This window comes from Leopardus geoffroyi, chromosome B4, assembly GCF_018350155.1.
Source record: "Leopardus geoffroyi isolate Oge1 chromosome B4, O.geoffroyi_Oge1_pat1.0, whole genome shotgun sequence".
NCBI classification, from domain to species: Eukaryota; Metazoa; Chordata; class Mammalia; order Carnivora; family Felidae; genus Leopardus; species Leopardus geoffroyi.
The window spans coordinates 54844149-54868773 of record NC_059341.1 but is presented as its reverse complement, the minus strand read 5'-3'; the positions used below and the strand labels follow the sequence as shown (position 1 = coordinate 54868773).

General features: G+C 41.2%; 2 protein-coding genes across 3 annotated transcripts in view; both read left to right on the top strand.

Annotated features, from left to right (window-relative positions):
* The first annotated feature begins 2569 nt into the window (after window positions 1–2569).
* Window positions 2570–24625, top strand: part of LOC123590749 (cationic amino acid transporter 3-like) — a 59689-nt gene continuing 37633 nt past the window's right edge. Inside the window, exon 1 of the mRNA XM_045464208.1 lies at window positions 2570–2663. The gene's annotated coding sequence lies outside the window, so the exon portion shown is untranslated. The remainder of the gene's footprint in view (window positions 2664–24625) is intronic.
* LOC123590748 (cationic amino acid transporter 3-like) lies at window positions 2575–23263 on the top strand. 2 transcript variants are annotated; one of them, XM_045464205.1, is made up of 3 exons: window positions 2579–2663; window positions 3155–3288; window positions 20773–23263. In XM_045464205.1, exon 3 carries the CDS (start codon window positions 20958–20960, stop codon window positions 22728–22730), a length of 1773 nt encoding a protein of 590 aa, XP_045320161.1. In that variant the 5' UTR covers window positions 2579–2663; window positions 3155–3288; window positions 20773–20957; the 3' UTR covers window positions 22731–23263. The 2 variants fall into 2 exon arrangements, with proteins under 2 accessions (XP_045320160.1, XP_045320161.1); XM_045464204.1 differs by lacking the exon at window positions 3155–3288 and having other exon boundaries at window positions 2575–2663.

The window sequence follows — 24625 nt, the reverse complement described above, 5'->3', positions numbered from 1 at the left end:
GAGAAACCCAACAGGGCATGGGATGGAGGAGGAAAAGAGGAAGAGAACATTTCTCTGTTGTTTCTGAAACAAAATGAGCAAAACTTAAGCCAGGCAAGAGAGAGCTTTGCTTGCCTGGAATAAACAGTTCTATTGGGGAACCAGCAAGAAGGGGAATAGAGGCAAGCAGATGTGGACAGCCAGACTGTGTCTCTATTCTCACATGCCAGAGAACAGGGCCTTGTCTTCTCCTCCTTTGGGATGGTTTCCTTCCCCTGAGGTGGTTTCACAGGGGGAGTCTAAAGAATGGACACTAAGAGGTGCTGAAAATTTGAGATCAAACAGGAGAGGGAGGCCTTGGGGGATAGGACAGCAAACTAGGCTTCTGATGTGGATCTCTTACCTACAGGCTGTGTAATCCTTTTTGAGAGTGCCATGGCTGAGGAAGGAAATAATCATCTCCTTCCTGGAGCTGAGGGTTAGAGGGGAATTAACCTCCTAATGTTTAGAGTATCTTTTATTCTCTTATGTGAGGCACATCATCTGGATTTCAATCCAACAGGCAAAGAAATAACAGCAAAGAGAAGACTTACCTTTCCTGTTTGGGGTGTGTGTTTGTGTGTGTGTGTGTGTGTGTGTGTGTGTGTGTGTGTGTGTGTGTGTTTCTCTGTTTTTAGCATTTACCTACTGTAGCTCTAAGGAAATCCCTTCCAGAGTGTCTGATGAATTTATTTTGCTGAAATTAAACCCATCTCTTTAGTGGAGGCAGTTTCTGAAGCTCAGGATCTGGTTCACTCTTTCATAAAAGATGTGTGTCTGTGGGGAAGGAAGAGGGTAAACTTGGAGAAGAAGTGTAATTACCCAGTTCCTGGTTTTAATTACATGTAAATCCTGGACACACTGAAATTTATTAAACTTCTAAGTGTCCATGAGAGTGGGATAGACCTGGTGGGTGTTGCTCTCTTGTCTTCTCTGCAAGACTTTTCTGGAAGTTTCCCTCTTCACTCACCCTCCCTCCTGCTCCTAAAGAGACTCCTTGGGTTCTGGATATAACCAAACATTTTACCTCTGAGACCTTCAAATGTGGCTGGCAGGGACGGAGGCAGAGAGAACAATTCCCTTTAGATTGCTTGTGTTAATGTTCTTAGGGTCTCCCCTGACCCTAAGAGGAGCTGGGGAGCTAGTCTTTGCAGAGTCCCAGAAAAGCCTGGGGAAGAAGGCACGGTCCAGATTGCCATGCTAAGTCTCAGGTCTTCACACACATGTTTGTTTGCTTCATTGCTGTTCCCTTGAAACCTAGATTCAAGCATGTATACTGGCCTGAAGGTTTCTAAACTCTGCCTCAGTTTCCCCTTTTGTAGGCTGCATATGCATATTTTGGAGGGTCCTTTAGCAAAAAGCTGCTTGAAGGCATTGATGGTGATGCTCAGAGGTGGCTACATTGTTGACTCAAATTAATTGACTGTCACTAATACGTTATTTGCTTATATTTTGCATGGTGCTTATTTAGCTCTCAATGCAGACATAGTCCCGGTCCTTACCCTCTCCTCTCTCTTCTCCATGTGATCCCTAACCTTTCTGTTCCCAGCACTTTCTCCAGACCTTGTCAGCCTGGCTTGCCTGCCTGCCTCTGTTTCTCTTTCTCCTTGGCCCCCACTTGCCTTTGCACTAGTTGTACCAGGCTGCATTCACTTTGAAACATTTAGGGCTGATCTTTAGGGTCTTTTGATTGCAGCATTGTGGAGGACATGGTAGGGGAGGCAATTTTCATATCCATGTAGGGGTCTCTGGGATCCCCAGGTGGCACAGGGAGGGAGCCTGGGGCAGCAATGGCAGCAGCTTCATCCTGTCAGTTTTATGGGTGCACCCCTCACCCAGCAGCACCTGAAAGGGGACCAGGCTCAGCAGAAAGACAGGTGGTATGGAAGAGGATCCCAAAGCAGGAAGTTCTTTAGGCAAGGACTATGTTTTCCTTTATTTCCTCTAGCACAAGCTGAATACGTTATTCAGTTACAATGTGCTAAGAACATTGAGTGAGTGTCTCTGGAAATCCCTGTTGGTAAAGCTTAAGCCAGTTCCCTTTTAGTTTTATTCCTGGAGTGATGGGAAACATAGGTGAGGGAGCAGGGGTGGATGGTGGTGGTAGAGGAACCTAGCAGGAGATTTCTCAGTGAGCCGTTGGGGGTTGCTTCTGTCATTGTTTAAAGGGCTGCTGAGGAGGCTCTTTAGCTGGATCAGGGACTGGCCTCCAAATTACCACAGGCTGGACTCCACTTAGCTCCCCACATTCTCCTCCTGACAACCAGTACAACCTCTATACCCAGGACTCTGGGGAATTTATTTACTTCTAAATTCATATCTTGCTGCCACAAAGTCTCCAACAAAGTCCCATTTAAGCCCTCACTCCACCAACACACCCAGATATGGCCCCACTAGTCTTCCATTCCCCACCTCCTGCTTTCCTTCTGAATTCTGTCTAATCCAACTCCTTCACTATTTCTCAACCTGCTGGTGTGCCCCGCCTCCCCAAATGCCCGGCCTCCCCAAGGGCCCTATCTCTAGAGGGCTCCTGCCAAGCTCCACTTCAAGTGCTGACTCTGCTTAGCCAAGCCTTCCCCTGTCCCTGGGTTTGGCTTGCACTTTCTTCTCAGGTCTTTCTCCTTTGAGAAATAAAAAGCTCATGGGTAAGTGATTTCTCATTTTTATAGAGTTGACAAGGAAACTAACACAGAGCCAGAGAGGAAAAAAAGGCTGGGCTTGGAGTTCTGCTATGGGAGTTGCATATTTCATGGCTGACTTTGCTTTGGGGGGTATAGATAGACCAGAAGCCCTGCAAATTTGGGGAAAGCAGGTAGGTTTGCTGGGGTCAGAGTGATTTGGAGTCCGACACTCAGCTCTCCTGAGGAAAATATGAGTTAGGAGAGGTTATTCTTTGGCACTTCTCCTACTTAGTCCTTCCCACCTCTTTGCCCTGCCCTCCTTCCTGGCCTTTCCTTCCTGTTATGGTACAGAGCTTGCTTTATTCATCTTTGTCTTTCCCACAGGGTCCAGCACATAGTATGCTTAGACATGTTCTTTGAGTGAAGATTCTTTCATCTGGCTCTGCTGCCTCCTTCATGTTTTGACACACTTTCTCACTTGAGATTCTGAAAGTCTCTATATCATATCTTCTTAGGGAGGATATTGGTGTGGACTTTGCAGAATATCAGATCCAGTTTTATAAGGTGGTCCACCATCACCAGAGAGGAGTTGAAGATATTCTTCCCTCATGCTAAAGGAGCAAGTTATCTATTTTTTACAGCTGTGAAGGTATCTCTGTGCCTTTCTTATCTAATTTTAAAAAGTTGTGGTAGGATTGATTATAAGCCAGGTCAGGCTGTAGGAGGAAAGATTACCAAGATCCCCTGGGGTGTGGCTGCCTACTGGTCTTTAAAACACTGTGTGAAGACTTGTCTGAGTTCCCAAGTATATTGTAAATGAGCCAGTGCTAACTAAACCTTGAAACTTGAAGTCTCTCTTCTTTCTCTTGGAATCTATCAGTTTTATGTACATGAATTTATTAATTTATAAAGCCTTGGTGGAGAAGCCTGAAATAGGTCTGGCTTCCTGGGTCTCCAACAGGCCATTTGTTCTTATCGAAGTACATATTTGCAACTCTTTAATCTAAGGCCTTAGAGTCTTAAACTCTTCTCCACCCTTCTCTGCTCCCAAGACCATGTACATTGTGGGCAGTACTTCAACACCAGGAGCCCAGACAATGCTTCTCCATGCATGACACCTATTTTATTGCTTATATGTGCCAAATGTTGATTTCAAGGTTGTCTTTCTCTTGCCCTCTAGAGTTTCTTGGGAATGATTCTCCATTATCAATTAATATGTGTTATATGCTTCCAAAGGCAGATTCATTTTAACCTTAGTTTAAGCAAAATCATGTGAAAAGGCCAGTATCTTTAACCAAGTATATTTCAAATCGATAAATATGATTTTTGGATTATATCTTTTGGTTTATCCTTGTCCCTTTTTTCTTTTATTAGCACAGAAATCACAAAGCAAAGTGGGGATTAAAAAGAACTAGTGAAGAGGGATAGAGAATATTCCTTAAGAATTGGTGCCCAATGCTCTTTGTGTAGATTATGTTGCCTGAGCTGGGGTGAGGCAGATGGATCTTGGTGGAAAAGTCATATTGATCTATAATTGGATAAGAACTCAGGACATTGTGGCATAATACAACTTTAATATGACTCAAATGATCTGTTCTCTTTCCTACAGCAAAACAAACACAACAATTAACTTTCCAAGGCAGATGGTAGTGGTATAGAACAGCTACCTAGGGCTATGACAGGAACCAAGCACACTCTGGTGAGAGAGGACACAAGAAAGAGACAGCCAAGTAATTTCATGGGAGGACAGAAGGACACAGTTAAATATATGAAGGAAGATAACCAGGGACATAGTCAGCCTTTCCTAAAATACTTTATGTGTAGTATATTACTGAAGGTGTATATTGCGAGGAGGTACATGGCAGAAGGAGTCATGAGCTCCGACATCCCCTAGCTGCAATTCTAAATGTGGAGACGCGGTATAGTGATGGATGGGGCACTGGATGGATTTCTAGAATATGTGCTTACAAGGAAAGGAAGGACTTGAGGGGGCAAACAATTTTTTCTTGGGAAAAAAATGAGCATGGATCAGTGTTCATTGTAGACAAAGGCCATCATATATTATAGTTTGGAAAACAAGGTGGACAGAATTTCCTTCTCCTGCTTTCTCCTGAGGATTTTAATTAGGTGTTCATTGTTGACAGGATTCAGGGTTAAGGAAAGGGAGTTGAGAATCATAGGGGGAAATAGGGAGGAAATTGATTTTCACTGTTGACATCAATGTATCACGTCACTTTCTAATCCCTTAATTGCACATCTTTCCTGGTTTTTCCCAGCCTTTTCTGATTCGTGTTGGAAAAATGTCATTTTTATTCTTTCTGGTAGCCCATCTAGTTTCTGAAGGTCTCTAGATGCAGAAGCTTATGCTTTTCTGACTTGTCGGGTTGATCATCATGTTTTGATGTGATGATAGAAATGTTAAGAATTTCCAAACTGGATTCTGACTTAAAATAAAGATGTAAATGTGTCAAATCATGAGTGACAATTTTTGCATTTCCCTGTCTTTTCTGAAATTATCCCAGAGGGACTAGGAAAAACCACCTTGTTCACAACCATACCAGAATGATACTAGATAATATGGAGTCTATACAGCCTCTAAAGAAAAGCTGGCTACCTGATTGTTTACTCAAATAGTGGTATAATGATACTAGTGTAGAGTGTGAGTATAGCAAGAACTCTATAGATATTGTGAGAAGGAAGCAAAAATGTTTTGGTCCACACTTACATAGATTTTGGTCAACATTTCAGTGGATGGATTTGGTCTACACACAGTTGGTGTGAAGCATGAAGTTTACATCAGGATGGGTTTTTACTGACTTGGAATTCAGCCTCTGCCAGACTGGGAATGAATTTGAGAGGTGTAGGGCTCGGGGTGGTCATGTAGGTAGGAGAGCTGGAGAAGGTGGCTGTGTTTCCTCTTGGTCTAAGGAGCAGACAGTTTGGGGGCTGCCATGTCTTCAAGTCTTGGTTAGTAATATTTACTTATAGAATTAGGGTTTCTAGTCTCATTGAGAGACATGAAACAGGTCCTACCCTAGAGTGATTTTATTTTAGAAGGGGGGACAAAGCCTTCTTCCAAGTAACATGCAAACAGAATATAGTACAAAGTAAGATCATGGGTGGGAGGATGCCTGGTAAGTGGTCTATTTGGTGAGGTTGTTCTCAAAAGACCCCTAGGATACAAGTTTGGATATTTATTTTCTTTACTATAAGCTGAATTTGGTTAGTCCAGCTTTCTTTCCAACTTTTCAGGGTAGCTATCTGACTTTTACTTCTCCTTCCCTAGGGGAGAATTTACATATTTATTATTACTGCAATGATGTTTCTCTCTTTTCCTTTCCTTTACAGACCATGGTTGAGAATAATAATAATAATTATATTTTTATAATATATTTAACTGGATCTGTCTAGTTGGGTAAACTGAATTTACTGATTCAAGGTGTGGGTGGAGCTTGTTTTGTGTTTTTGGTGGGGGGCATGGAAGAAAGGCATAGATACGCTGTATTTATTGGGTAATGTCCCAAGTTGAAGATGTAGCTTGAACCATGTTTTGCTGGGAAACAGTTATACACAATGCCAAGGTGGGGATATCCATGCAAGCTTTATCATCCATGCAACTTTCTCAGGTTGACCCATAGAGTATACAGAAAGATACTCACTAGTTTTACCAACCTGGAAAATTAGGTCCTTACTACTCTTACCACTCTTACTACTACTCTTACTTTCCATCAACTAGGAAGATATCTGGGATGTTGACATGCTTTTGCCTTGACTATTCATTTCTGATTTAGGAATACCCTTCCTCATTTATACTTTATGTATTTTTTTTACTTATTTTGGCAGGTGGGTAAGTATTGATGAAATGCCCTTAGTTGTATGTTCCCAGAGAGGACTATTTTGTATTTGTCACCATTGTACACTGTGTGTAACTGACTGTGTGATGATTTGGGGGTAATGGTGGTGATGTATATTATTTATGGGAGGTAAAAATGTTGATTTTGCTTGAGTTCTTTTGCACAAAGAATCACTGTGGTGCCTGAACTTTATAATTTGGAATTTGCCTTTATTTTCTTTTACATTTAGTTGAAATCTTATCTTTAATAGATTTGAATCCAGTCTTTCACACTTAGAAACTTTTTGTGGTTTTTACTTGAGGGATCTTCCAATTGCTCATGTTAGACCCAACCCAAAGTACACAGAACCATTCTGTGTAGTTATTTACAGATAGTACAGGAAAATTATGATAAATACAGAAAATTATTTTTTCTGGAAGCTTATATTATAAGAGCATTTCAGGGATACTTCCTTATCTTCCTGAAACAAGAGAAGTCCTATTCTAGACACCATTTAATCCTTTGACTATGGTATCCCTCCTCCCTTCTTCAGGCTACCTTTAAATGAAGCCACTGCAGTCTGAGTATCATGTCATGTTGCCTAATGACAAAGCTTTAGGTGACTTATTTTACAAATAAAGTAAAACAGTGGAAGTAATAAAACTCTGGATTGTCTGTTCAGTTGTGACATGTTCAGGGAGATGACACTGGAGGAAATCATATATCTCACAGATATTGTACTTTATCCCAGATGAGTGGGTTTCTTCGTTTATACTTTTACTTTGTTGTGATGAAAGAGACCTAGACCTCAGTTCTTGTGTCAGATCTCTGATATCACCAAAGTGGGCTACAGAGTGTGGGGTACTTCCTTGGCTGTAGCCAAGTAACTCTTTGGACCTCAGGTTTTAGCTGGGGAAGGAAATGCAAGCTGAAAGCATTATCAAGCAGAAGTTCTGCTCCTCACAACACTCCCACCCCCACTTATTAGTTCTGCCCTCTTCTCTACCTGAGTGTTCTTGTGCAAAGTTCTAGGCCTGTGAGTTATGCCACTGGACATTAGTGAGGGGAGAGTAGGAGGCAAGGAAAGAATACTGGAAAGACCAGATATCTATCTATAGGTGTGACCAGAGAAGCTTCCAGAAGGAAAGTCATGCTGGACAGGGTTTGAAAAGAACGTGTTCTAGGCAGAGAGGGACAGATTATATGAGGGCTAATGTCAATGCCATCAACATGTGCAAGTATTGGCAAAGATTTGTCCTGTTCATGAAAAGAGCCACAGAAAAGTTTAATAGTAGGAGTAAGTGATAGAACAACAGTGAAAAGAAAGACTTATAAATACCATGTTAAAAGTTTCAACTTAATAGAGAACAGAAAATTGCAAGTCTGTTGGGAGAGAGAGAGAGAGAGAGTGTGTGTGTGTATGTGTGTGTGTGTGTGTGTGTGTGTGTGTGTGTGCATGCATGTGCACGTGCGCATGCGCACGAGTGTCTTTTTAAGACTTGAGAAAAGTGGCATTTTCCAGAAGGAGGGTAGAGAATGCTCACACTTCAGGTATCTAATGCAGTGTAGTGATCAGGAAGGATGTAATTTAGGCCTTTATCCTGCTTTAAGGGCAGTACTCTCTGATGGCTGCTTAGTGAATCTGAGTGAGAGCTGATAGGATCTCTGTTTAGAATTACCAATTCTATGGACAGGAGGGTGGACCAGGGAGTATGGCAGGAAGCTGGCCCTGGATATGCTGTATTTGCAAAGTGTAGGAACATACTAGATAGAGGTCTGTTGTGGACAAGGTGCTAAAAGTCTAAGGGACTTCGTATCATCTGAATTGAATTGAAGGCTAGTTTGGCTATCCCCCAAAATCTGAAACCAATGATTTCAGTTGGAATTTCTTAGATTTGTTCTAAACTTTTTATGGAATTTCTCTAATAAAGTAGGATCCTTTGAATCTTCTTTGTCAACCCTTTATTTCTGGACATATTTGGTGTTTCCCTTTGAAACTGAAATAGGAAGGCAATCCTTTATCTTCTCTGTTGATCTTCCTATGCTAATAGCATGTTCAGAATACTGATTATTCCTTATTTCAAGTCCATATTCATTAATAAGTTTAAAACAATAATGGCAAAATCATAAAATACACAAAGATATCTGTGTTTATGCCTGATGTCCATTCTTCTTTGTGCTTATTTCCATGGATGATTAATAAATAATAACAATGTTCTAGGTGCTGTGAGCTTAGAGCTGGCCACAGACATGGGTCACAATGGGGAACACTGATGCCCATTTTTATATGTTCTACTAGGTTAGGTCTCTAGTTGTCAATGACAACCAAACAAGAATGATCAATCAGACATAACTGAAGTCCTTTTCACTAGAATCACCCTCCTATTTTAGATCTGGAATAGGGTTAATCATACTTTGGAGTGGCATGAAAGCTGAAATTTTTCTGGTACTTGTTCTTCTGAATTAAGAATAAAAAGGAGATGGCTGTTCTCTGGAAAACATTCCCATTCTGCTTGTGATTGGCAGCCAAGTCTGGGGAGCAAATGGCCAAATGAATTAGGAGGCTTGAAAAGATGTTTTGTTAGGGCCACCTGGGTGGCTCAGTTGGTTAAGCGTGTGACTTTTGGTTTCAGCTTAGGTCATGATCTCACGGTTCCTGAGTTCAAACCTCACGTTGTGATCTTCACTGACAGTGCAGAGCCTGCTTGGCATTCTCTCTCGCTCTCTTTCTCTCGCTCTCAAAATAAATAAACTTTTAAAAAGATGTTTTGTTAAACCATCCTCATTAAACTGGCACCATCTGCCTTCCTACCCTCCTTTGTCCCAGTTGGAGCTGTCCTTTTTGACAGATGTTTCCTAATGGTGTGGGCCAGCAGCAACTGGAAGCCTCAGTGATGGCTGAAGTTTGGGAAGGCCAAATCTGTAGGTATTTAGCTGTCAGGAATATTACAACCATCTTCTTACCATTTGGGTCCCATTTTAGAAAATGTCTGCTCCCCACCCCCATCTTCCTTTACACAATAAGAGTAAAGGTTTCATTTTCTTCTTTAGCACTCCCTAACTGTACTGAAGATTGTTCTTTTTCTTCGTAAGAATGAGGCAGTGACCAGAAAAGATTTAGAATAGAATGGTGAAAGAATAATATGATGAAAGTATTCCTATGAGGATGACTTATATTTCCTGTTGAGATCCATTATCCTATAATTCCACTAAAAGCCAAGCAAAAGGAGATGGGCTAATGTTGTGGGCAGGAATTACAATTAGCTATTGAATCATATCTGGGAACTACTGGGGTAGGTATAGCAATTCTTTGAAATCTTTCTTGGCATCCAAAAGGACAATCCGAAGACATTTTGGCCCTAGATTAAATTAAGTTCGGATTTTATCAGGACAATGTTTATTTGGAGATTTTAGTTTTGATGGTCCCACTACTTCCAGTTCTGGCTCATCAATATCTATTTGTGAGGAAAGGAAAGACATTAGCAGAGGGTGACCTTGGAGCAAATAAAAGAACATGGCTCAAATACTCCTTTTATAGCAATTCCCTAGAGTCTTGCCTTTTGTGAAGGTAGGGTGCTCAGGAGAAAGAACATGGTCTTTGAAGCAATAAAGAACCAAATTCAATTTCCAGCTCTCCTTTTTACTGGCTATATGAGCTTGGGACAGTTATCTAAACTCTCTGTCTATAAAGTGGAATAATTATGCTTATGTCATTGGGCTGTTATGGGGGATAAATGAAATAACATATGTGCCTTACCTGCAGCTCAAAAAATTCTGGTTCACTTTCACCCCCCTCTTAATGCATCCCTAAATCTTGCACATATACCTGGTACTAATACTTGCCAGATACCATTTTTCTCTTCTTCCAGTTTCTTCCCATGTTCCCAAATATCTCTAGAATTGAAGTCTAGGGCCCTGGTTTATTAGTTTGTGTTAATCCCACAAAATGATAATAAGAATATGGAATTTTTATAACTGTACTAACATGAGCCGTGGTTGTGGTTACTTTCAAGGTTTTTTGGCTGGCTGACAATTTTGGTTATAAAGCAAAGTCAAGAGAGTTCTATCTTCCATCCACTCCTTTGATCTAAAGTTTCTGATTTGGGGCTAGATCATTCTGGGTGGAATGATCTAACCCTCTGATTTAGGGGAGGAGAATCCATAACCTTTACTGCTGGGATATTCTTATTTTCCTCCTATCTTTTTGGTTTGAAAAAATATGAAAACTACAGAAAATTGCAAGAATAGAATAATTAATACCCATTTATTTTTCACCAGGATTGACCAAGTGTTTTAATATTTTCCCACTACTTGCTCCCTCCAATGTGTGTGTTTGTGTTTGTGTGCTTGTGTGTATAAAATATGGTCCATATTCTAAGTATACTAATTGTCTGATTTTTTTATGGCAAAATATTTCTCCCTGATGCAGATGCAGTTCAGGGTTCTGCATTACGTTTCATTGTCATGTCTCTTTATTCTCCATTAATCTGTAACAGTTCCTCAGACTGTCATTCCTAATATTAACAGTTTTGAACAGCATGGGTCAGTTGTTTTATAGAAAGTCAACTTACTGAGGAAAGTTATTTTGTAGACTGATCATTTTATCATTAGGTTCAGGTTACACATTTTGGGCAAGAATATTATATACAAATATTCTTAATGATAATGAGTGCCATGCAGGCAGGGAACACATCTTTTTCCTCCCTATTTGTGTTTCCTCCCTATTGTGTTCCAGTCCCAATTCCCTAGGACTGGCCTTTAAAAGGTGCTTAATATTTTTGAATGAATGAATGTGTGACTGACTGAATGAATGAATGAATGATGTAAGATGTACACTGCCATTAAGTTCTATTATTTTTCTACTTGAAAGGAGGAAGAACACCCTTCTCCTATATCCTAGTCCCATTTTTACTGCACATGTTTGAAGGCTTAAAGGTAACCCAGGACCTCTGTCAAGATCCACAGAGAAAGGAAATGAGATGGGACTATGAGGTGAGGCAAGCTGTAAAGTCTCTTTACCCCGGGAGTGGGTGATAATCATAATATTTTGAGAGTGGACAATGAATAAGATGGTTCTTAGATGGAAAGAAACACAGGACACAGAAGCTAGAAGTACATGGTATGTTTCCTTGCTGAAAGAAATTAGTCATTTGGATTTCAAGATTTTATTACACTTTCCTCCCCTAACTCCCATTTGAAAATATAGAATGTCATTATGTAAATTGATTTCTGTCTCTTTTCCTTTCCCAGAAGGACAACCCCACAATTCTTTCCTTCTCCACCATCCATCCCCATCCTTACTCACACACAGAAGTCTGTATCTTATAGCATTTATAAAGAGTGGTTGGGCGGTGATTCTCTCCAGATTATTTGTTGTTGGGAAACTGTAGAACTCCTTGGAATACTCATATGGATGTAGAGATTTTATTTCTGTCACCCAGGGGAAGTAAGATTATGAGAAGTACTCTTTACTTCTCAGAAATGTGTTTTCAGGCTTCTCTTGGGGCCCTTTCTCCAGCTCTGAGCATCTCAGAAATTTCTGACAGTCCTTTCTGAGGCATATGGGCCTTGTGATTGAATTCACCTATTTAATTCTGCAAGGCTTCAGAGTGCCTGATGTATATGGTTCTTATCCCCCTTCTGAGACTCTACCTACCCTTGTCTTTGTAATCATTAATATCATCAGTTCCAAGAAAGCACCCTTTATCTCCATGTCAACTCTTCATTATCCTGAATTATAGTGGGAATAATCTAAAATAGTGAAAGACACTAAAGTGACTTAGTTTTCAGTGGTGGAGTCCTGCCTAGAGATAATCCATAAAGTGAAAGTCTTCAGGGAAAGCAATCTGCCATTGTCCTCCCCCATGGGTGGCTGTATGGCATCTCTGTTTTGGCATCTAGAGAGGGAGGCAGAGGCAAGAACACAGCTTTTTCAGGCCTCATTGTGTTATCAGAGGCACCAGGCATCTATTGAGAGCTCTGCAAAACTTATCTCCATGACTTGTTTTCAAACTCTGGAGGAGGGCTTTCGTTATTAGAGTATCCAATACTTAGTTCAAAAACACCAATCTGTAGAAAACTTGTGAAACTATAATTTTTTCTAGGGTTTCCATCTCACCCAGAGTAACAGCCAAAGTTCTCACAGTGACTCTCAGACCCTACAGAAGGATCTGGCTTCCTGCTTTTTCTCTGACCTCATCCCTTACTGCTTCCCCCTCACTCACTCTGTCCTGGCCCCACAGACCTCCTTATTATCCTCAAAAGTAGCCAAGTACCACTTCACACCCATTAGGATGATCGATATAAAAAAAAACAGGATAACAAGAGTTGGAAAGCATATGTAGAAATTGGGATGCTTGTGCATTGTTAGTGGGAATGTAAAATTGTGTAGCCACTGTGGAAAAAAGTATTGTGGTTACAAAAAAACTACATATACACTTCTGGGTATATATCTCACAGAATTTAAAGGAGGAACTCAAAAAGACATCTGTATACCCATATTCGTAACACCATTATTCACAACAGCTAAAGGTGAAACATCCACATGACCATCAGTGGATGGATGGGTAAACAAGATGTGGGATATATAGACAATGGAATATTATGCAGCCTGGAAGAGGAGGGACATTCTGACATATGCTATAAAACGGATGAACCTTGAAGATATAATGTTAAGTGAAATAAGCTGGTCACAAAAGTACAAATTGTATGATTCTACTTATATGAGGTATCCAGAGTAGTCAAATTCATGAAGACAGAAAGCTCACAGAGACAGAAAGTACAGGAGATACAGGGAGTTACTGTTTAGTGGGTACAGAGTTTCAGGTGAGGAAGGTTAACAAGTTTTGGAGATGGATGGTGGTGATGGTTACACAAAAGTGTGAAGGTGAGGCTCTCTTGGACCATCCATTTTAAAATTACCACCTACTCTGAACACATCCTAGCCTTTGCTTTGCTTCCATTTTTTTTATCTGATTTTGTTAACTAATCCCTTTTACCATTGGGTAAGAGACATGGCCCCAGTGTTCATGGTGGCTTTTCTCTGTTTACTTTTCTTATGTATTCTGGACTGTTTCCAGTTTAGAAGTGTTGGTGTGCACAGGCACTACATTATTATTATTTAAAGTTCTCACCCTCAACTCAAACCCCTACTCTTGTTCATGACTGCCTCCTATCAGAGTTGTAGGGTTGCTGAGTTAGAAGTTCAGAACCTCTGGGGAAGCTAAGCTATACAAAAAGCTGTATACTTGTTTATTTGGGAGCCACTGGTTTGATTGGTTCCAGAGTTTTTGTTGTCTGGAAATTCTAAGTAGGACAAGAGAATTTACATACTTTGAGATCAGGAAGGAGCTGTGCTTGGATACAAAGGGTTTGATATAATCTCTGGAGAGGAATGTTGCATTTAAAGTCCACTTCTCCGAAACTTTGAGCACTTGAAAATAATTATTTAACATCCTCTGTAGCCTTCCTCTAAAGTCTTTATCAAACTTCTAGCAAAGCAACTGATATCCAAACTATCTTTGAGGCTATTCAGGAGAAGCCACAAGGCCAACATACTGATTGGCAAAAGTGTTAATGCACAAGCATGGGAAACAGTGGGACTTACTGACTTTAAATTTTTTTTGAAAAGGAAAGGTCTAGAGTGAAGGCAGTACCCTTCTTAGAGACAGAGGAATGAACACAATGACCCTCCAGGACAAATGAGAGCAGGTGAGGCTGGCTGGGAAAGTAAGACAGCCTGCAATTTACTGGGTATATATTGTTGGATTTAGCAGGTGTTCTTTTTGGCCATTTGTGATGGATATTTTGTTTTGGAGTTTTTAAGGAGCTCAGAAACTGAGATAAACACAGAGAAGAAGTAGAAAGAGAGAGCCAGGGGTATTTTGGAATTCATACAAGCTGAATTCACATCCCCTGCCCCCTGCCCTGTATTTCTTTAAGCACATCCCTGTGTAAGCACCTTCTTAGGGAGGGATTGTTTCTTAATTAAAGTAAGATTCACAGACACAGAGCCCACATTAGGAAATGTCCTCAGGGAATGCACTTGAAATAGATGATGGTGCCTGTTCTAGTTTATTTACAACTTACACCTTTGTTTGGCCCATTCTATCTTTCCAAGCAAACAAACAAACAAACAAACCTTCTAGGAATCTCAAGATATATTAGTCATTCAATACATCTCTATATGCATTTTCTCTGTCCCAAATGCCTCTTAAGTTTCCTTGCTACAATTATGAGAAGACCCTTATCCTGGGTAGTGAGAGTTAGAAGGGGAGTGTGGAATTCAGAAGGAGGTATATGGATCCTGGCCCTTCCCTCCCAAAGTTTTCAGGAATTTAAGTGACACACCCAGGACACCAGCAGATAGAAAGGGGAAATGTTTCACATGGGCAGCAGAATGCCCTGTAAGTGTTGGTGGGAAGAGGAGGAAGGTTGGAGATGGGGCTCAATCATGATGGCTTAGAAAAGGCCACCTAGATGTTGAGATGGGGGAGGTTGTAGAATAGGTTTGAGAAAAGCTAGAGCATCAAGACTGGACAGAAAGGAGTGAGGAGGACATCCCTGGAAGGACAGGCACTTAGTCAGGAAAAAGGCTCAACCCAGGAAGGGTAAGTCAGGATGTGAGAAACTGAGTTAGGAAGGAGGTGATGGACCTGAGGGTTAGGAAAGAATTAGGACGGGGCTCTGACAGCTGAGTCAGAGTCTGGACTGAATAAAAACCATTAGAATAACCACAGATTACTGCACAGAGAGAGGGCATTTCTGAACATTGGTTTTGAAAACAGTGATTCTCTGTGTTGTTATAAACTGGATTTGTGATAGTCTCTCTCAGGATTCCCAATAATGGGTTTGCTTTCTCTTCTGTAAGCTTGCTTGCTTATTTTTTTTTCCTGCTTGTTGGTGTCATAAAATATGATTATTTATTCCCAGATGTTTTGTTCTTTAGATTATTTCTCTGATATCTTCATAGTTTGTCTGTAGTCCACTTTTGCTCATATTTAGTAAAAGTGGGAAGAGCACAAGGACAACCCTGCACAACACAGCTGAAGGAAACAGAAATTATCAAAAACATTGCCCCTCTCCAACCCTGCCATTCAGATGGTCCTCCTCTGGCATTCCTCCTTAAAGTCCATGGATGGACTTCAGAAGAGTGTAGGACATTTTTTTGAGGTGAACAACCTCAAGGGGTGTGTGATTCCACACATGAGAGGAACCACTCTTGTGTCTTTGTTAGGAGGTAGGTGGCTCCCCAGAGGGAGAAACATGGTACAAGCATCCTTAGTGCCCATAAAGGAGCCTCCAGAGACAGTTGAAGGAGCTGATGGAGAAAGAAGAATTGGGAAAAGGGAAATGGGTTCAGTGGGAACTGGTAAGAGGGGTGTCCCGTCTTCCCTTGTTCTCTACCCTCTTTCTAGCAGGCATTCTTTCTCTGTGTTCCCCATGTCCTAGTGATTACAGGATTCTGGTTCCCCTTGAATTTAATTCTATTGAGAGCCTGCTCACAGTGTCATCTCATGCAATTCCTTTGTCGAACCTGAAGTGCACAGAGTGGAAACAACCCTCCTTCAGTCATGGGCTTTTAGCACCATTGCTTCCTGTCAGGCACCTTTACAAAGCATTTTATTTTCCCCTTTCATCCTGATCTCTATTCTCATTTTCTCTCCTCACAGTGGGTGTTTGTGGGGGGGGGAATTACTGTCCTGTATTTAACAAATGATCTTCCAGTATATGCTCTACATGTATATTTAGATACATTCATCCACTCAACAACAGTTGCAGATGCGAGGAATACAGCCAGGAGCAAAATATTTTTTTGTTTAAGTCATGTTTTCATGGAGCTTACATTCTTTTGAAGTGAGACAAATCATGAACAAATAAGTAAGACATTTAGTACTTTGGGCAGTGGTATGTGTTATAGAAAAAAGAGCAGGGGGATAAGGCATGTTATGTGTGATTAGAAGCAGATTGCAGTTTTATATGGGGTGATTAAGAAGGTCATGCTACACATGTCCTATTTCACTAAATGCAGTGAAGTGAGCAGCCATGTGGATATGTGGGCTATAAGTGCTGCAGTTATAGGGGACATCAAGTACAAAAGCCCTGAGGTAGGGTCTCGCCTGGTATGTTAGGAGGCCAGAAGGTTAGGAGACCAGTGGCTAGAGAAAAATGAATGGGAAGAGAGAAACAGAGGCTGAGAGGTAGCTGGGTCTGTGACCAATACTGTAGGACTTTGTAGGCCATTGTAAACGCAGACATTGGCTTTTACTCTGAATAAAAGGGAAACCAATGGAAGGTTTTGAGCAGAGGAATGATGTGATATTTTTAACAGATATGTGTGTATCCTTGACAATTATACAGCACTTTTGTCTGTTTTATAAATGTGCATAAATGGCATTGTGCTTTACACCTCATCCTGCTTTTACTTTTCCTACTTGTCGTTGTTTCTGAGAAGTACCCATGTTGTTAAATGTAAATCTACTTTATTATTTCTGACTTCTGTGCAGCATCTCATTGTGCACATACCACACATTTTATTTATATATCCCTCTAGTAACAGATGCTGGCGTAGCTCCAACTACTTGCTGCCACTAATAGTCCTGTGATGAACATGCTCATATGAGCCTCCTTATGGACTCAGGAGAGAGTTCCTTGGAGTGTTTACCTCAGAGAGGGATTGTAGGGTGGAAGGGTGTGTGCATTCTTAACTCCAATAAGATTGTGCTTCAGGATGGTGGCCCCAGTGACACTCCCACCAATGGTGCATGATAGTTTGTATCCTCTCATCAAATTCTCATGTTGATCCAATAAAAGTAAGTTTCCTCATGGATGAGGAAACTGAGGCTTAGAGAGATTAAGCAAATTACCTTGTTTCTATAGTCAAGCAGAAGATCCAGGGCTCATATCCAAAATCTCTAACATAATGTTCATTGCTCTTCCCTCTCTAGTACCCAGCATTGCCTCTTCCAGAAATAAGATGAGGCATCTATGATTACAGATTATTATTATTATTATTATTATTATTATTATTATTATTATTATATTAAAGCCTTACATTTTTCAATGCCTTCTCTAATGCAGTAAGCCTAGGACCCCCAAGTGATTAGCAACAGCATGTATGAGGGTATCTAATTAGTGTCCGTAGAGTTTCAAGGCAAAATATATGGAATAAAACCATATTCATTGTCTCACGATGGCTAGCTAACAGGCTTGAGTTTTAGTTGATGATTTTGAAGATAGACATATGCAAAGACTAATTTATTTTCAAAGCTTGAAGACTTTATAGCAGATTTTCATATTAAATATTTGGTAGATTATATTAAGTACATAGTGTTTGCTAGGCACTGAACTAAGTATTTTATACTCATAATTTTATTTACTCCTCACAATTATCCTATGCAGTATTTGCTTTTATTCCCATTTGACTGATGTGGAAACTAAAGCCCCTGGAGGTGAACTAATTTGTCCAGAGTCACCTGGTATGAGGTTGAGTTGTGATTTACACCTGAGCAGTTTACATTCAGAGACTTACTCCTAACTACTAAACTGTGCTGCCTTTTTGTGAAGAAAACTTTTAGAATCTCTTCGCTTTCAAATTGAGGACCAGTTCTTCTCAGCTGGGTGGTTGAGAGCAGTCATGGGAAGTGGACAAGAATCTCCAGAGCGAGAGGATATGACATTTGAAAATGTCCCCAGGTGTCTTCATTATGCCTCCCTCTGTCTCCCAAAGTCAGAACCTCTGCCTTAGGACATCCCACCTAGATTATAGGACCTGAGCATAATGCCTTCAGAAAAGTAGGGATTCTCTACCTGGGCATGAGTTGTTCATTGCCTGTAACCCAAGGTAGCCTGATATTTTTAAACAAGTGTCATCAAAGGCAAATGACCTATGTGTGGCTTATACTTGCCATGAATGATATACAGTCAAGGTTTTATCACAGGTGGTTTTCCCTTCACACTTTTGATTTTGCTTGCCTTCTATAAGGAAGGTAATACCATTTAAATTTTTTACCTGAGCCAGGTTTATAAAGGTTGCTTGGCTACAAAGTATGTATCTCAAAGTCAAGTAGATAGCAATTATAGATTTTGTGTTCTTTCAGGTTTCTCTTCTCAGTTTGTACATGTTCAACAAAATATGTATTGAGTACCTAACTCACAGTCTAATTGGAGTTAGGCAGCTGAGCTGGAATTTTGACATATTAGGAAAAATGGCACACGGAGTAACCCTAGCATTATGAGAGCACACAGGAAGGGCAGCATAAGGGTCTGGGGAAGCTTCCTGGGGAAGCAACATCTGAGCTGGGAACTGAAAGAGAAGTGGGGGTTAGCTATGTGAAGGGGACAAGAGGGCATTACAGGCAGGGAACAGGGTGAGTGTGGAATTTCGCAACTGGGAAATTGTGCAGGAACTTGGCAAGGGACGAAGCTGGAGGGATCAGCACAAGTCAGATGATGAAGGAAGGAAGGATTATGAAGGAAGGGCAGTGGGAATCACTGAAGGGTTGAAGCCTGGGGGTAGGTGGGAGATACGCCAATCACATTTATACTGTAGAAAGTTCCATGAGTGAACAATTGATCCTCCTTATCTATCTCATGAGCTTGTTGGTAAATCATAACGTTGGAGCTGGTGGGCAGCACAGAAGGAGTTTAGATAGATTTGTAGACAGAAGGTCAGACCCATAAGTCAAGGGTTCCTTTTGATAATCTGTAGAAGAGACTTTTCCATTTTGATTTGATCTTTCCATCTTTAGAAACCTCTGACATTTGCCAAAATTCTCTCAAAACCAAAGCCTGAGTAGGGAGGAGAGAGGGGGCTGCATGACTTTGTTTTTTTTCTGTTCTGCACTACTCATTCCTGGGGCATTGCTGTGAATTGTTCACCTGAAGCCTCGTTCTGCTTGAGGAGGGGCCATTTGAATAGCAGCAACAAAGAAAAGGAAAAGAGGAACCAGATATTTGGCATATTCAGACAACGGTTTGAGTGAGTTAAAAACCCCTTGTGAAAACTTAATAGGGAGTTTTAAGTGAGTGTTTTAATACAAGCTCCTAGAGCAGGAAGGGTCTCCAAGCTGCTGGAAGCTGACATCACAGATGAGGCAAAGTGGTTATAGAGCAGTGTGGACAATGAGGAGAATGTCTGCAGAAGTGAACTCACTTTCCTGGAACCCAGAGAGGGAGGAGACAGAGGAATTATTTGGTTGTGAGCTACTGAGCTAGGTGACTTACTTCTTTTCTCCCTACCCATCATAGTCTCGTAGACCATGGTTTATAAAACTTATAAAACTTTACTTAAAACTTCACTACAACTTATAAAGGTTGTAGTAAATTTTGCCTTGTTGCTTTGGGTGAGGCTTAATTAATGTCAGTATTCATAAAACCACCTTTCTGGCTCTTCTCCCTACTTAGTAATGGACCCTTGATTGGCTGCTGCACCTATATCTCCAGTGTTTCCTCACCAGGCAGCCTTGTCCTCTGATTCTTGCAGGTAGTTATGAAGGCCATGCCTCTTTCTCCCTCTTTCTCTCTTCTCACAGCGTCCCCTATGGGCCTAGATGGGTAAAGTGAAGGGTTGAACTGTACATTCTTTGCCATCAGTACAACTAAATGGATGATGCAGAATGAAGAGAAAAGGGGGCAAAGTGCCATCTGACCTTGGGTAGCTTATGTTGGGGCTAAGGGTTTTAAGACTGGGGACCATATTTGTATTTTAAACTCAGGTGATATTTAAAAATGGGTCTTTAATTGAGGCCCTCTAGTTTGTGAATTAATGTGTCATAACTCATGCTCAAGCACCGTGCAAACATCCCACATGTAATTATGCACAATAAATTCATGTTCTGTTGTGTCTTACAGCTTTATTTGTTTGTTTGTTTAGAGAGCATGAGTGAATGAGGCACAGAGGGAGAGAGAGAGAGAGAATCTTAAGCCAACTCCATGTCCAGCATGGAGCCTGATGCAGGGCTCGATCTCACAACTGTGAGATAATGACCTAAGCCAAAATCAGAAGTCAGATGCTTAACTCATTAAGCCACCCAGGTGCCCCTCTTATAGCTTAATCAGCACATGAAGCTGCATGAGTTAGATGAACCCAAAGGGGTTGGCGTCATGTGGTGTATAAAATAACAGAATGTTGGGAAGTATTTGGCACTTCTTTTGTGGTGGGGGGAGAGAAACAGGGTTGATTTGTCTATGATGTCCTTTGGTGTCACTCTCTGCAATATCTGTGCTGCAACAGGTGCTATGGGACTTTTGATCTTTGGTTGGTTGGAAATGGGTTCAGTAAATAGTTATTGTTTACTTAGGCATTGTGGAGGGACAGGACATACCAGAAGAAATACAGCGTAGCAGCTTTGAAGCCTGAGAAGCTAAACTCAGCAGCCCCAAACCATGAGCTTAACTCAGCCTCACTGAAGATGATACCAGACTCTGTACCCCCTGGACTTGCTACAGCTCTCTGATCCTACAATCCTCTTCAGTTCCAGCCAGAATGCTGCGTCAGGCACTTCGCAGATTTGGTCAAATGCTGGTACGCAGATGTACGCTGGAGGAAAAGAAAACTGAACCTACCCCTCTCAGATGGCTAAGCACTTTGGATTTAGTGGCCCTGGGTATAGACTACACTCTGGGTGCAGGTGTGTATTTCCTGGCTGGCGAAGTGGCCAGCAATCAAGCAGGACCAGCCACTGTGATCTGCTTTTTGGTGGCTGGCCTATCTTGTGCATTGGCTGGGCTGTGCTATGCAGAGTTTGCTGCCCGGGTTCCCCATTCTGGCTCTGCATATCTCTACAGCTATGTCACTATAGGTGAACTCTGGGCTTTCATCACTGGCTGGAACTTCATCCTCTCCTATGTTGTTGGCACAGCCAGTGTAGCTCGGGCATGGACAAGAGCTTTTGACTACCTGATTGGGAACCAGATCTCTCAGACCCTGCATGAGAGTATCTTACTGCATGTTCAACAGGTACTTGCAGAATATCCAGACTTCTTTGCTACGGGTCTGGTGTTGTTGCTCACCGGAGTGCTAGCTCTGAGGGCTAGGGAGTCAGTACTATTTACCAAAATGATCACATTGGTGAGCCTTTTGATTCTTGTCTTTGTCATCATCTCTGGCTTCATTAAAGGGGACCTGCACAACTGGAAGCTCACAGAAGAGGACTACGTAAAGGCTGGACTCAATGGCACCTCAAGCTTGGGCCCTCTGGGCTATGGAGGATTTGTGCCTTTTGGCTTTGAGGGGATTCTCCGTGGAGCAGCTACCTGTTTCTATGCATTTATAGGTTTTGACAATATTGTTACCAGAGCTGAGGAAGCCCAGAATCCCCAGCGTTCCATCTTCATGGGAATTGTGATTTCACTGTTCATCTGCTTTTTGATGTATTTTTGTGTCACTTCAGCACTTACACTTATGGTGCCTTACTACCAGCTCCAAGCTGGGAGCCCTTTGCCTGAGGCATTTCTATATATTGGCTGGGCCCCTGCCTGCTATGTTGTGGCTATTGGAGCTCTCTGTACTCTTTTCACTACAATCTTGAATGATATGTTCTCTGCACGTTGGGTGATCTCTGTGATGGCAAAGGATGGCCTCCTGTTCCATGTCCTTGCCAGGACCCACACCAGCAGACATATCTCCATTGTGGCCACTGTGGTCTTGGGCATTATGGCAGCAGTCATTGCATTCTTCTTTGAACTCATTCATCTTGTGGACTTCATGTCCATTGGGACCCTGTTTACTCACTCCCTGGTAGCTATTTGTATCCTCATCCTCAGGTATCAGCCTGAGGTGAAGAATGGGGGAAATGAAGCAGAGATGCAGGAGGAGAATGGACCTGCAGCAGTGCAGCTGACTCTACAGGAACTACTTTTCACAGGCAGCTCCTCCCCCACTCCACTCTCTGGCCAGGTTGTCTATGTTTGCTCCTCACTGCTTGTTCTGCTGCTCACTCTTCTTTGCCTGGTGCTGGCCCAGTGGCCAGTTCTGCTTTCTGGAGACCCAGTGTGGATTTCAGTGGTTGTGGTGCTCCTGGGGCTCATCATTGGGATCACTGGGGTCATCTGGAGACAGCCACAGAACTCCAGTCGCCTTCCCTTTAAGGTCCCTGCTCTGCCTCTCCTCCCACTACTGAGTGTATTTGTGAATGTTTGCCTTATGATGCAGATGACAGCTGACACCTGGGCCCGATTTGGTGTCTCCATGCTGATCGGGTTTGCTATCTACTTCAGCTATGGGATCCAGCACAGCCGAGTGGCTAACCCCACTTAAGTTAGCACCAAAACTATAGACCTTGAACTCAGCAGTGCCAATACATATTGAGTGTTACATCATCACACCTAAATGCAGTCTTGTCCCTGCACGATTTTGGAGAGTACTCTTGAGTGCATGGAAAGCTAGGACTCCCATGGGATGTTGGTGAGGGAATACTAATAGAGTTCTGTACTTATTGTGGAGTGAAGGATGTGTCTTTGCTCTCTCTCTCTCTCTCTCTCTGTCTCTGTCTCTCTCTCTTTTTACTTGTCTACTTTACAGTTGTGTCTGTAGCTGCTCACTGGCCTTACTGGCTTTAAAAAAATATATTATTAAAATAAACTAGAAAAGTGTTTTTGTTTTCTTTGAGTAAATATTCAGTAGTGATATTACTGGACTATATGATAATACTATTTTTAATTTTTTTAGGAACCTGCACACTACTTTCCCTAGAAACTGCACCAATTTACATTCCCACCAACAGTGCATGATAGTTTTTTTTTTCTCCACATTCTCACCAACACTTATTATTTCTTATCTTTTTTCTTTTAGCCAATCTGACAAAGTAAGTGATATCTCATTGCAGTTTTAATTTGTGTTTCCCTGGTGATTAGTGATGATGAGTATCTTTTCGTGTGTCTGTTGGTCTTTGTCCATTTTATAAATGGATTTTTTGATGTTGAGTTGTATAAGTTCTTTATATATTTTTGGATATTAACCCTACTGGATATATCATTTGCAAATATCCACTCCTACTCAGTAAGTAGCCATTTTGTTTTGTGTATGGTTTTCTTTGCTGTGCAAAAGCTTCTTCTTTACATGAATAAGAAAAGATATATATACCTTTATGTTTATTGTAACATTACATACAATAGCCAGGATATGAAAATAACCCAATTGTCCATTAATATATATATGGTAGAAAATACTCAGCCATTGAAAAAATGAAATGTTGCCATTTACAACAACATGGATGGACCTAGATGGTGTAATGCTAAGTGAAACAAATCCAGCAGAGAAAGATAAATACTATATGATTTCACTCATATGTGGAATTTAAGTAATAAAAAATATCTTGGGGTGCTTGGGTAGCTCAGTCAGTTAAGTACCCCACTGCAGCTCAGTTCACATTCTCACAGTTCATGGGTTTGAGCCCTGCATTGGTCTCTGTACTGACAGAACCTGGAGCCTAATTCAGATTCTGTGTCTCCCTCTGTCTTTGCCCCTACCCCCATTCATGCTCTGCCTCTCTCTCTCTCAAAAATTAAATAAACATTAAAAAAAGAGTACACTTATCTTTTTGATTACTCAGAAATTTATGGAATTGCTGAATCCTTATATTGTACACCTGAGAATAATATAATGACACTATATGTTAATTATACTTCAATTAATAACATAAAGGAAACTAGAAAAATACAAAAATAAAGATGAAATATGGCCCCTGCCTTTAAGGAGTTTATATTCTTTTTTTTTAAGTTTATTTATTTATTTTGAGATAGAGAACAAGTAGGGAAGGGGAAGAAGCAGGGGACAGAGGATCCGAAGCAGGGTCTATGCTGACAGCAGAGAGCCTGACACGGGACAAACTCATAAGCCATGAGATCATGACCTGAGCTGAAGTCAGACACCCTAAATCCATCCAGCCACTCCAAGAGCTTATATTCTAATACAAAGGGTAAAGTATACCTGTAACACAAAGTATAAAGCTATCATAAGTAATACACAAAGTGTCTTGGGAATTCAGAGTGGAGGGTGATCATTTGTGGCTGGCACAGTAATGAGAGTTGATCAGTGAAATCAGAGACATCTTTGTAAAGGAATGATATTTAGGTTATCCCTCTCCAAAGATAAATAAGATTTTGCCACACATGGGTACTAGGGAGAGATTGTAGGCAGAGAGAATGACACTA